Source organism: Mixophyes fleayi, chromosome 4 (genome assembly GCF_038048845.1).
Source record: "Mixophyes fleayi isolate aMixFle1 chromosome 4, aMixFle1.hap1, whole genome shotgun sequence".
NCBI classification, from domain to species: Eukaryota; Metazoa; Chordata; class Amphibia; order Anura; family Limnodynastidae; genus Mixophyes; species Mixophyes fleayi.
In genome coordinates this window covers 225479880-225492307 of record NC_134405.1, presented here as the reverse complement: position 1 = coordinate 225492307, position 12428 = coordinate 225479880, and the positions used below count along the sequence as shown (strand labels likewise).

General features: G+C 36.9%; 1 protein-coding gene across 7 annotated transcripts in view; it reads left to right on the top strand.

Moving 5' to 3' along the window:
• Positions 1-12428, top strand: part of ATP2B1 (ATPase plasma membrane Ca2+ transporting 1) — an 88365-nt gene that overhangs the window by 69679 nt on the left and 6258 nt on the right. For all 7 annotated transcript variants that reach the window (XM_075209385.1, XM_075209384.1, XM_075209382.1 and 4 more), the window contains 6 exons: positions 5277-5514; positions 5755-5934; positions 6005-6092; positions 6583-6689; positions 10784-10975; positions 12154-12367. In XM_075209385.1, the coding sequence (XP_075065486.1) occupies positions 5277-5514; positions 5755-5934; positions 6005-6092; positions 6583-6689; positions 10784-10975; positions 12154-12367 (1019 nt within the window). The remainder of the gene's footprint in view (positions 1-5276; positions 5515-5754; positions 5935-6004; positions 6093-6582; positions 6690-10783; positions 10976-12153; positions 12368-12428) is intronic.

The window sequence follows — 12428 nt, the reverse complement described above, 5'->3', positions numbered from 1 at the left end:
TAACGGAATTGTAGACATTATTTTTAAAATAAAAGTTGTACTCTGATTACCAGTCACCCGTCCCCAAGCATTCTTTTTTTTTTAGTATAATTATTCAATATAGTGGAGTTACTGTCTGTTGAAGCTGGATATTTTGCACAGTTTGCAAGTGTTACGCACACTTTTTTTAAGGCATGTCAAAATACTGTGATTATATACTGAAATGGCTTTTCCATGTACATTTCTTTACTAGATATAGATATATGATGAGTTTATGTAAGATGCAGGTTTGTCGAATATTAATGTGGAAGGAGATTTCCTGTTTTTTAACAGAACGTTTTATTCCATAATAACAGCTGTTAGCTAGTACATTAAGTGTTGAATGTTGTGGGAAAATGTGTGTGGCCATGAAATGCCATTTCTGCTCTTCCTTTGTCAGTTAGTGGGAGTATTTGTCGTTTATCCAAGAGCTAAATACATGTCCTAGATATTGTTGCTTTAAGCATGTGAAAATGTTTATATGCAAGAAGACAGTCTATTGTATTACTGGTAAAAAAACCCTTCTTCCACCATGTATTTTACTGCTTATGTTGTCATTTTTGCCACCTTTACATTCTGCTGTTAAGTTTCCTATGTCAAATTAATGCCCTGGAAGTTTAAAAACAAAAAATAGAATAGAAACATGAAGCCCTTTTCTCATTACATAATGTATTTTGTAGAGATGTCATTCGTCTGGTTGCTGCTGTTCAGGCCATACATGGGCCCATTCCTGCTGCTGTGTCCAATCACAGGGTTACAATTCTGTTCCAACACTTAGGTAGTCTGGCAACCGGTATCTCGTCGTCCTTGGGCATAACTAGCATTTTGAGGCCACATACTTGCCTTTATTGATTTGTTGATATTGATATTTTTGTTGCTGGCTGTAGATTCACTTTACCAACCAATTTAATTTAAGCAAAGTATATTTTGGGCATAGAAGCTGCCTAGTAGTCAGCAGGGGTTGTTAACATGTATAGTTTTTAAAGCAAGTAATGTTACAGTGCAAAATCCTTCTGTCATAGTTCACTTGCACACTATATACTCTGTTTACCTGTCACTTGCCCCACTGGTGGTATTTGAAAATCCATCAATTCACTAGGAATCAAGGACCTAATTAATGCATAAAACACAAATTAGTAAATATAGAAAAATACTAAATTATTAAAGACAACTACAAATCCAGTGCAATAGCACTTTTATGATGCAAAGAAGAGTTAATGCGAGAGTGAGCATACCTTAGATGACCTTTTACTTCATCACAACCGAAGATATTTGAGAGGAGAGCTTTGATTATGGGGAAAGTGGTAAAACTTCTTATAAACTACTGATAATGCAACTATTGCCTGCCGATTTTGGTTTTTCTTAACTGTAGATAGCTGGTATGTCTGGGTAGCTAATTGCTGCTGATGACTGCAGCACTGTCGCCCAACTAATGAGCACTGTGCAGATCTGTGCATTAAGTTGTATGGCATGGACTCTTTGTTAAGGCCTTCCCTTAACTTTCAAATATTTGCTATGTATTCTTGCTGCCAGGCAGTGAGTCTTGAATGCATAATCTGGTGTGTGAGCCGTTGGTCTGTCTCAGGTGAAAGTCTGTCCACTTTGGAAATGGTTAGGCAAAACAAGTTGTCAAGTATGTTTATGGAAACTGGTAATGGTGTTCTAGGATGTAATTTTTTTGACATTTTCCTAAGACGAAAAATAAGGCCTTCACCCAGATTCACTTAACGGTTTCCTGTTGATAAAATAACTTGTTGCCTGGTTGACGAAAAGAAAGCATGTGCCATTACATGTTAATTAAAAAAGAAAGCTATAGAAAAATCCTGGTGAAGAAATAAGCCTCTGCTCAGATAATTCCATATTACATATGGTACCAGCTGCATGGTAATATAAATAGCCTATATGTATAAAAAAACAAATACACAGTTGTTGTCAGTACTTGACCTTAACACAGCGTATCAGTGTGTATCTAGAAAAATGGAAACATGAGGTTTTGGCTTATTTTGATCAAGACATTTAAGTCTGCATCCCAGTGTCAATGGTACCTCATAGTATGCAGGTCCTACACTGACCTACTGTATATGCTTTTAACACCATTACAATGCAGTTAAAATCTGATGAAAATAATTATTGTGTATATATAAAGTGCAAACATTACAGTGTTGTATGTTTAAGAGATTGTGATACAAATAAGTAACATGCAATGTCACGAAACAGAAGGCAAAGATGGCCCTCTCAAAATGACCTTAAAATCTAAGACGTTAGGAGTTGATGTACGTGGCAGCGGAATAACAATTGAAGCTGATGGTATGGAAAGTGTTGTGTGGCTACTGTAAAACAAAAGTAGTATTGGCAGCCATTGGCAACTGGCATGTCTATGCATCTGCTGGTGGTATGGTTGGAATAAGACATTGGAAGGTGGAAACATGAAGGATGAATTGGTCATTGTAAGCCTGTTAGACAGCTACTGCAACCATCACTGTCCTTTGACATTTATCTTAACTGAACCACCTCCTTGTTCTGGAGAAGTCTGTTGCCTTGGTGACACATGGGGCTTTCTTGTAGCCTGCTCATAGTAGCTGTGTGCCTATTATTTTTCTTTGTGTCCACCAGTGAGCATGATGGCAAAGCTATGTTCTCCATGTATGCCGAATTTGTGGCTGCATAATAAAGGCCACAAAGATCACCAAAGGAGGAACTGAGAGGACAACAGCAATGGCAGCAGAATCTCTGAACGCTGTAGTTTCAGCAGCCGAACTCCCTTGATATTCCAGTAGTGAAACATTTCTGTCCTTGGTGTGACACTTCAGGATACTATTCTGTAATTTTCCACTGCTTGCAAACGCTTTTATAACTGTTAAAATGATTGTGGGGGAAATAGATCACAGAGCTGATCAAATGAGCCACCATCACTAACTGCCAGCTGCACGTCGATAAAATAACTGTAGGATAACAATAGCTAGGTATGCTTTTTGTACTAGAGGTTAGACCGCCTTCAGAATTGGAAGGAGTCCCATTTAAACTTTCATTCATTTTTCTACCTAATATCTGTACTCTTCATTTCAGTTTGATAGACTACAAACATAAACCGGTTAGTACGTGGCCCTCACTAGACTTTTTATTCCCATTGCATGAGCAGGCAGCCCCCACCCTGTCTTTCAGTTGGAATCTAAGCACCTAAAGTGTTACTGATTTGGGGCATATACCCTTAGGTGGTGTGGTGGAAAGTTTTATTATTGTGACAGATCGAGACAGATTTATCAATGTCGCACAGGAATTAGATGGTGATCATTGAAATGCTTTTAAAAATGCTTGAGACACTTTGCTTTAATGTTCCAAATTGGCTTACTCCGTTTTAAAATTGTACTCTCTTCACAATTCCAGTTTTATGACACTATTGTAACATTGGCGTGTGACAAAATTGCAGAGGTTTGCAACATTAAAATGTTACTGTTTTTTCAAAATTTTATTTTTAGATTTGTGTCCTAAAAAAAACCCTCCGTTTTTGGTAATTCTTCCGATGTGCATTTTTTTACATGTGAGCACATAGGCTGGGTACACACTACAGAAATTTTCTCCTGATGTGTTATCTATAACAGTTTTACCAATGGCTGAATTAAAGAGTCTCTATCAGCATGCCGATTCATACACACTATACAAGTTTTACAAGATTTGCTTTCAGATCTATGCTCTTCATCTGTCATATTCCATTAGCTGAAAACCTAATCACTCTATAAACTCTTTGGAGATCTTGATCGTGAGTGTATACACACTGCAGGATAGGGACAACCTCGTTCCAGAGTTGAATTCGATTTTTAGTCCGGTTTAAACATCTAGTTCAATGATATGATTAGCTTTTGAATGATGATCATTCATCGTTGCAATGCTCACAGTAATGTGATATCTGGCCAACTGGTTGTTTATCGTCTGACCCGATAATCGGCTGAAAACACTGTGATGTGTACCACCCAGTCACTGTTGCAAACAATGCATTAATTCTTAAGCTATACACATAAAATTAACTTTTTTTTTATTTTAAATCTACTTTTGTGTGTGAGTAAACAATGGTTCTTACAGGTCTGAGAGATGCTGGAGGGATTCTTTTTGTTCTCTAAATTTCACATGCAGCTGTAAAGTGTTTACAATATATTGGTGTACAGTCTGAATTAGTTTTTTTTTCTCTTGCCATAATTTTTTATTTTAATCTATGTATTTTCACACTTTGTTCCATAAACAACATTGTAGAACAAGTACATTCTTGCCATAATTTTAGAAACTCTATGTATATGCCTATATGGTGTCGATACATAATATAATATAATTTTTTATACACCACGCATACTATAATGTTGAGTTGTGGGGCAGATGGTGAATTTCCTAGGCAGTTTGTGGAATATCTGCTCCTCAGGCATTTTCCTCCCAAAATCTTCCCCATGTAGTCAGTATTTCCCGAAGCAAAATGAGCACCAAAGTGGCCTACAGTGGAACTAGTACTGAAAGTGGACACAGAATAATTAGAACAATGAAAATGGTTAAAGCTCTTTTTAAAATACGCTCCCTAGAGGCAATGTGCAAATGAGTCATTCCAAAAGGAAAATTGTCTTCTGGCTCATTGTCCTTTATGGCAGCAGCTTGCCTTATGAAACTCTTCTCATTGTTTTATTGTGACTTTCTCAATAGCTCTTCATGTGCTTGTAAGGACAACCGATTCTGGACCAAGAAATCCATACACTATCACAATAGGTTGGCTTTAGGTCGATGTTCTGTGTCTGCACAAACTCCAATTAAGAGTGACACCTTGAACAGGAGAGCTGCTGTGTAAATGGCCTAGAACTTTATTCTGCATTTAAAATGGCTTGGTAACATTCACAAACATGCATGTAAAAAAAATAATTATCAGCATATCAACACTAAAGATGTGCAAGCTCTATACCGAAGATTTCCTGTGTGAAAACACACTGCAGCAATCTATTCCGAGTGTGGGATAGCTGATAACAGAGCAATGGTTTACACTCTTCTGCAAAAAACCTGTGAACAAATTCAGTGTCTGCCGTGGTATACATGTCTGACTTGTTACCAGATATCTTCTTATACTCGGCCAAGTTGTATTTTTGTAGTAGCGACTCTTTAAATGATTGTGAAGTATATTAAGTTTTGCTGTTTTGTGTTACAAATTTTTTGTTTGTACTCCACTTATTTCATGCATTGTATGTATTGCTTAAGTTTGTACTGAAATTAAGCATTTTATTCACTTCTAGGTGCTTCAAAATTCTCAGTACAAATGGTGAAGACAAAATCTTCAGACCAAGGGATAGAGATGACATTGCTAAAAGAGTGATTGAGCCAATGGCTTCTGAGGGACTGAGGACCATATGCTTGGCTTACAGAGATTTCCCTGCTGGGGAACATGAGCCTGATTGGGAAAGTGAAAATGATATTCTTAGTGGGCTCACCTGTATTGCTGTTGTAGGAATTGAGGATCCAGTCAGACCAGAGGTCAGTAAAGTCAAAGTGTTGATGGAAATTACAAGTAGAGTTTGTACACTGAAGAAGTGAGCACATACTATTGTTTAAGAAAACATGATGTGGAGGGATGGGGAAAAGTTTAGGAAATTAACAAAGTATCCATCTTCTAAATATTATGCATTAATATTAATGAATTGTATTCTGAAGCAACAAATACTGTGTGTGTGTGTGTGTGTATATAATTCTGATTCTAGATTTCGTATCTCCCAGGTACCAGACGCAATAAGAAAATGTCAGCGTGCAGGTATTACAGTGCGCATGGTTACAGGGGACAACATTAACACAGCACGTGCTATCGCCACAAAATGTGGAATTCTTAACCCTGGGGAAGACTTCATTTGTGTGGAAGGCAAAGAGTTCAACAGGCGAATACGAAATGAAAAAGGAGAAGTAAATAGCATTCCCCCCACCCCTTTTCCCCTTATTGCTTTCATTTCTTAATACTGTTTTCATATGACAGATCGAACAAGAAAGAATAGACAAACTTTGGCCTAAACTTCGTGTACTTGCTAGATCCTCTCCTACTGATAAACATACACTGGTAAAAGGTAAGCAGCTTTACTTGTTGGGTTATTCATAAACTAATAGCATGACTGTTTACAATTCTAGCAGAATTCTGAAGATGGCGATGAAGAATTGTAAACGGAGTATATTGGTAGAATTAAATGTGTGTAAGAGTTCTGTATAGTGCTCCTTATGTAGAACCTGGAAGCTACTAGTAAAGCAATATCTATCGTTTCCTTAATGTTATCATTGAAATTACTTTCTGAAATGACGATTACCTTTACTATTGTTTGCATGGGCTAAACTACGACTTTATCGGCTTTAGAACCTTCATAGAAAACTTTTGGAGGTCTTTGTTTCTGTTCGATAAATGTTCTGTGATTATTTGTAATATTTAGTGTAAATGACTGCTTAAAGATCTAATTTTACCATAATGGATATTCTAGCATTCCAGTATTTCAACATCTCGCCAGAAACATTGCCTATTTTGGTTTTTGTTTCCTGGACTGATTCCTTAACTACTTTTAACTTCAGGTATCATTGACAGCACAATCTGTGAGCAAAGGCAAGTGGTAGCAGTGACAGGAGATGGGACCAATGATGGGCCTGCGCTGAAGAAAGCAGATGTTGGGTTTGCCATGGTAAGACCTTTATTATGAAAGGTTTTTATTCTCTTCAATCCAAGCACATATTTAAAGATCCGCCAATAGTGTATTTAACATTTGCCTGTAGTGTTTGTGCCTGAAGTTATTTAATTAGAAAAAAAATTGCTTATAGATGGAAAATTTCATAATTTTACAAAATGATTTTGCCAGAGAGGGAAATTACCCCTCGTCTCAGCATGAATGTAATCTGACTGCAACCTCAAATAAAACTAGCTTCTTTCATAATGTACTTTTCTATTTAAAACTACTAAATTCTATTTTACGTATGTTCAGGATTCAGTCAGAACTTGTTTTACAGTTTTGTTGTTTTTCCTCCATCAAGCTTAATGCATTTCATATTGAGTTTCTTAAAGTCTTGTTATCACGCAAGAGATGTCATTACAGCTTCAGACTTGTGTTGCACAGTATCTCTTTCAAGGTGATCTCTGCGTAGCAGAGTAATTGTCTCTTCTGCTCACTTGTATCCCATAGCTACATAACATTTCTCAGCTTTGTGTTTTGTGTGCCTCCAAAATGGATATTGGCCACTCCTAATTTTATGCTGTAGCAGGAAAGAAGCTTTGTGATTATATATGCAGCTGCCTCCTAGATATATAGATATAGTGTATATCTCTTGCAGTGGTTTTACATTTTTATGTACAGTCTTAGGAGGCTGTACATATTTTTATACTATTGTTTATTTAAAATAAACTATATGGAAGTCTTATAAAGCAGTTGAGTGCCGTTGAGGACATGCTCTAGTCTGGCTAGTCAAACTTCACATTCCAGTGAAATATTATGCCCATCATGGATCATTAGGTGGACTGGTGAATTTAATTGTAGCGATCTTATCTAGACCTCTGTATGTGTAAACTACTCATGAATAACAATCTTCCTTCTGTCTCAATTTTTAAGGATTTATGTCGCCTAATAGCTACATTTCACTAGTGTGGTTGTGTTTTAATCTGGGAGTGGTATGGATTACTATTTTGACAGCAGTCTGTGTGGCTTAGCACATGGGCGAATGGTCATCTGTCACATAGTTGGTCTACACTGCTTAAGTATAGGAATTTCCTATAATACCCCTGATTGTGAAATTGATGTGCTGCTGTCAATCTTCTCATCAAGCCACCTGTGAGTTATGTATTTTTGGACATTTAAAAAATATAGAGTTCACCCTAGTGATGAGAGTTCACTTTCTAACGTCACTTCTGACTATATTTAACATACGTGGCACAATGAAATTCTAAAACAGGCTTCTGGTTTCTAGTTGTTCAAATATATGTGATGCTTGACATCAATATTTAGTTTTCGGCTAAGTATACTGGTTACAAAATATTTTGCATATAAAATTTTAGCAGGAGACTCTTGAATTGGAAATTTTTTAGAAACCTCTGAATTCAAATTTGTATGGCCCAATCTCAAGAATACAGCCAACCAAAGCAGAAAATCATTAGTTTGGTCAGCTCTATTCCAATTGATACTTTTAGTGAGCTTTCTCTGTCTACAATCATCAAAATAGATGTATTTTGCAATTTTATTTTCATGAATACCTTTTGACTATCAAACTCGAATAGCTTGAAATAAGAAATGGGATGGGGGGCTGGGGGAAATTGAAGCTATTGTGCATTTTCCCTTGTATCATTCCATGATCATGTGCAGCAATACTGTACAACAATAATATAAATTAAGCTATGTGTATATATTGCATAGCTACAGAATACTTTTACACTGCACTCAATACAAAGCCTTAACACAGTCTTGAAATTTAATTACTAACAGTTTGTCAAGAAATTGAGCAATGGTAATATTTCATGTATGAAACATGGGGTCTTCACTTTGCCTTGCACTGCAATTTTAAGAAATTGTGTAATGCTTTATTTCCTTATTACATTACCATGTAATGTTTGCAGTTATCAATATATCCTTAGGATTTGAACTGACCACCTGAACAATTTCATCAAGTACATTGGCTATAGACCATCCTGGACAAATTTATTTGTGATTAAATCTGAGCAGGACAAATTCCAGGAGCCAGGTCGCCAATATGCTTAAAATTTACAGCTAGCGTCTCCATTTTTAGGGCTAATTGTTACAGGTGAAAATGGATGGACACCTTCCCTGGCTGCTTATAGATACTGTAACTAGATTTGACTGACCTGTGTCTAAACCAAGGGTGGACAATATATAGAGTTCAAACACTTGTGTCCACACACATTCATATGGATTCATTGTGGCTACCAACTTATTCTAATTGCCATTCCGTTAATGGTGCACAAAACAAGAGCTACAACTTGCTGTCCTATGGTCTGAATTCCCTCAGTAGTCTGCGCTTTTCAATCTTCATTTTTTTCTTTCCTCAATTACATGTCAGAAGGGTGGCTAATACCCCATTCATGCAGAGGCACGCTGAAAAACCCTGGTCTTGGTGCAGAATGAATAGTCCAACCACAAAATCCTGGGTCTAAAATCCCGGGACTTAGACCCGGGATTTTGCGAGGGGTAATTCCCGGGTTGGACCCCGCTCGCCTGCAGTATGAATAGTGCAACCCGTGTAATTCCCGGGTCTCACCATTTATACTGTAAAAAAAAAAAAAAAAAGATTTTAATTAATAAAAAATACATAACAAATGTTTACTTAACTTATTTTCAGCCAGCGGTGTCTCCGGTGCGTTGCCGGCTGTCAGGGGGACCTCTGGGTACTTAAATGACGTCATTTCTAATGGACTAGAAATGACAAGAAACACAAGAAAATACTAGTAGCAGCCATTGTCCTTTCAGTGTTCTGTGAACACATTTTCTATAGGGCTCAAAGATTTCAATTCTCAAATGTCTTAAATGATGCATTAACTGTGTAGCTGACCACAGCTCTGGCTTAATTGATTCCACAATTATTGAAATCAGTGTGCACAATCTTAAAAAATCAGCGGCATATTTCCAGATAAGACCAGTTCTGTTTTTTAAGGAATTAAAACGAACACATTGAAATGCTGCCACCTAGTGATTTAATAGGGTTTCCTTTTTCAACCCTCTATACTGTGGTTCTTTTGTGTTTGATATTTTTGTGTCGCGTAGATTGTTACATTTTTTGGAGGTAATTTGATTAAACCCTAAGTACAGGGTATCTGTTCTGTCTGTGTAGGAGAGAAAGGAATAGTATTAAGACAGTGTGCAGAAATATAGCCTCATATTTGACATGGCAGCTGTAAAAGTTCTACAGCATCTGCAATATCAAGTTCAAATGGATAGAGATGGAACATTATTCTTTATGACGACGAGGGCTGCCCGCTATCATTAAAATGCACTGAAGCAGAGTATGGTTAATGCAATGTCTGCAGCAATTCTGGGGTCACTAGGTTGTAAAGCAACACACTCTTTTACAATTCATATGCAGGTATACAGCATGCAGAATATATGGTTGGTAGCAGTCTGAAAAAAACAGATACAACAATAATTAGTGAAAACTTTTAGCATTATTGAATACAGTGTGAAATCTAAAAAGGAAGCCGCTTCTTTCACACCTTCTAAAGACTGTCTTATGGTGACACAGTATCTTTAGTAGCATTTGTAGCAAAGAAGTATCTTGAATTAAAAAAAGGGAACGAAAGCAGCAACATAGGATCCTTGATCAGGTGGAACTGAGGATCACCATTACAGACACAGCAGGGCATATATATTTAGAGGACTGGTGCGTCCCTACATTGTAAACAATTGAATGCGTTGCTTAACGCATTCATTTATCATTTAGCATACGTGTTGGACTATTCAAATGCAAAGTCTCTGAATGAAAAAAGCCTGCATGTGAATTATTGTGGTCACCCCTGAACCAGGGGAATTTTGACTGCAAAGTGCACTATATTATCTCATAAGAGTTTTTGCATGTTCTTCTGTGTCTTGGGACTGTGTCTTGGGACCCACATCACTAAAAATGTTTGAGATGCATTTTTGAGAGCACTCGGGGCAAAATAAGTGTCTCTGGTTAATTCATAAAACATAATTTAACGCACTTTATCAGTGCTGTCACTTGAGGGAATGCATGTGTTTTATTTAAGCTATATACTCTTAGCTCTCATACATTCTTCTCCTCATAGGGTATTGCTGGAACGGATGTTGCTAAAGAAGCTTCTGATATAATTCTCACAGATGACAACTTCTCGAGCATTGTAAAAGCAGTGATGTGGGGAAGGAATGTATATGACAGTATCTCAAAATTTCTTCAGTTCCAGCTTACTGTCAATGTAGTCGCTGTCATTGTGGCTTTTACAGGCGCATGTATCACACAAGTAAGTTCTGTATTTCAGCTGGTTTCTCTTCATTGCCTCACTCATATTAAATATGCAGCACTTGACAGATGACAATGCACATTTTAGTACTGTGGCCTAGTTGAATCCAGGACAGCTAATGTTACTTGTTCTTCTCTACATTTCATGCTAGACAGGAGCTGAAGATTACGAACTGAGAATTCTGGAGAAAGAATTTACTAATTACACTCTGATTATTTATTTATATTTTTGGTACATAAATGATCAATGTTTGCCGAAAAAAGTAATTGGGCTTAGTGCATAGTTTGTGACTTCAAACTTCCGCAATAGGCGTGAGTAACCTATGTAATAGGCTTCCACTAGAGGGGAAAGAAATTATGGACAACCTTCTTGTACAGCTAAATCTGTTAAAGCAAAAGTAAGAAGAGTTGTAGAAGCAGCCTCGTTGGCTAAAGTAATGGCCAGGAGACTTTCAGAAAAGATATTCATAAAGCTTCTCCACAAGAAGAAAGGACATCTGCTCTAACAATGCCAATATGTTAGCAGACGTCTATGTCTTGTTCTTAAAAACCATTGACTCACAAGGTGCTACTTAAATGGTGTTTTACATGTCTTCTATTTGTCACAAGGAAAAGCATTGTCAGACTTCCTATTGATACCCATTGTTCTAGTGAAACTGGCACTGTAATATATTTCATTATTTTGTTTGTTTTGACTGCTTTGTATTTTGAATTAATTTAAAGCAATCATTTTGAAAATCCCGTTTTAACATATTCTGTTAAATTTCTGATTGTGTTTTATAAATGCCAAAATTGTAAATGGATGCCTGTTTTTCCATTAAAAGTTCATCTTAAAAACAGGCCTTTGATTGTTAGAAGATAGCTGTTTTGTAAGCATAAAACTTCAATCTACACAAAAATACGTACAATTGACTAGCGTGTGATTAGCTGAAATAGTAATGGCATTGTCTAGCATATACCAGCCTGAAACCCATGCGCACACTGTACATTATCCAGATGCTGTAGTGCACTTGGAATAACTACATTGTTCGGCTGGAATGTGACCTTACTCACCCATATGCTGTTTATCTTTGTTGCTGTAGCCTTTATTCATATTGAGCATAGCCACATACAGAACTAATGTCTCTTTTTTGCTACTTTAAATTGTATTTATACATGTATATTTGGCCCATTTTACAGGACTCCCCGCTTAAAGCTGTTCAGATGTTATGGGTTAACCTTATCATGGACACGTTTGCATCACTTGCTCTGGCAACTGAGCCTCCAACAGAGTCTCTCTTATTGAGAAAACCTTATGGAAGAAATAAACCTCTCATATCTCGCACAATGATGAAAAACATTTTGGGTCACGCAGTCTACCAGCTGGTTGTGGTCTTCACGCTGTTATTTGTGGGTAAGTTCACAACTGAACTATTGCATAAAATTGAAATAACTCAGCTGGATGACAAAGTATG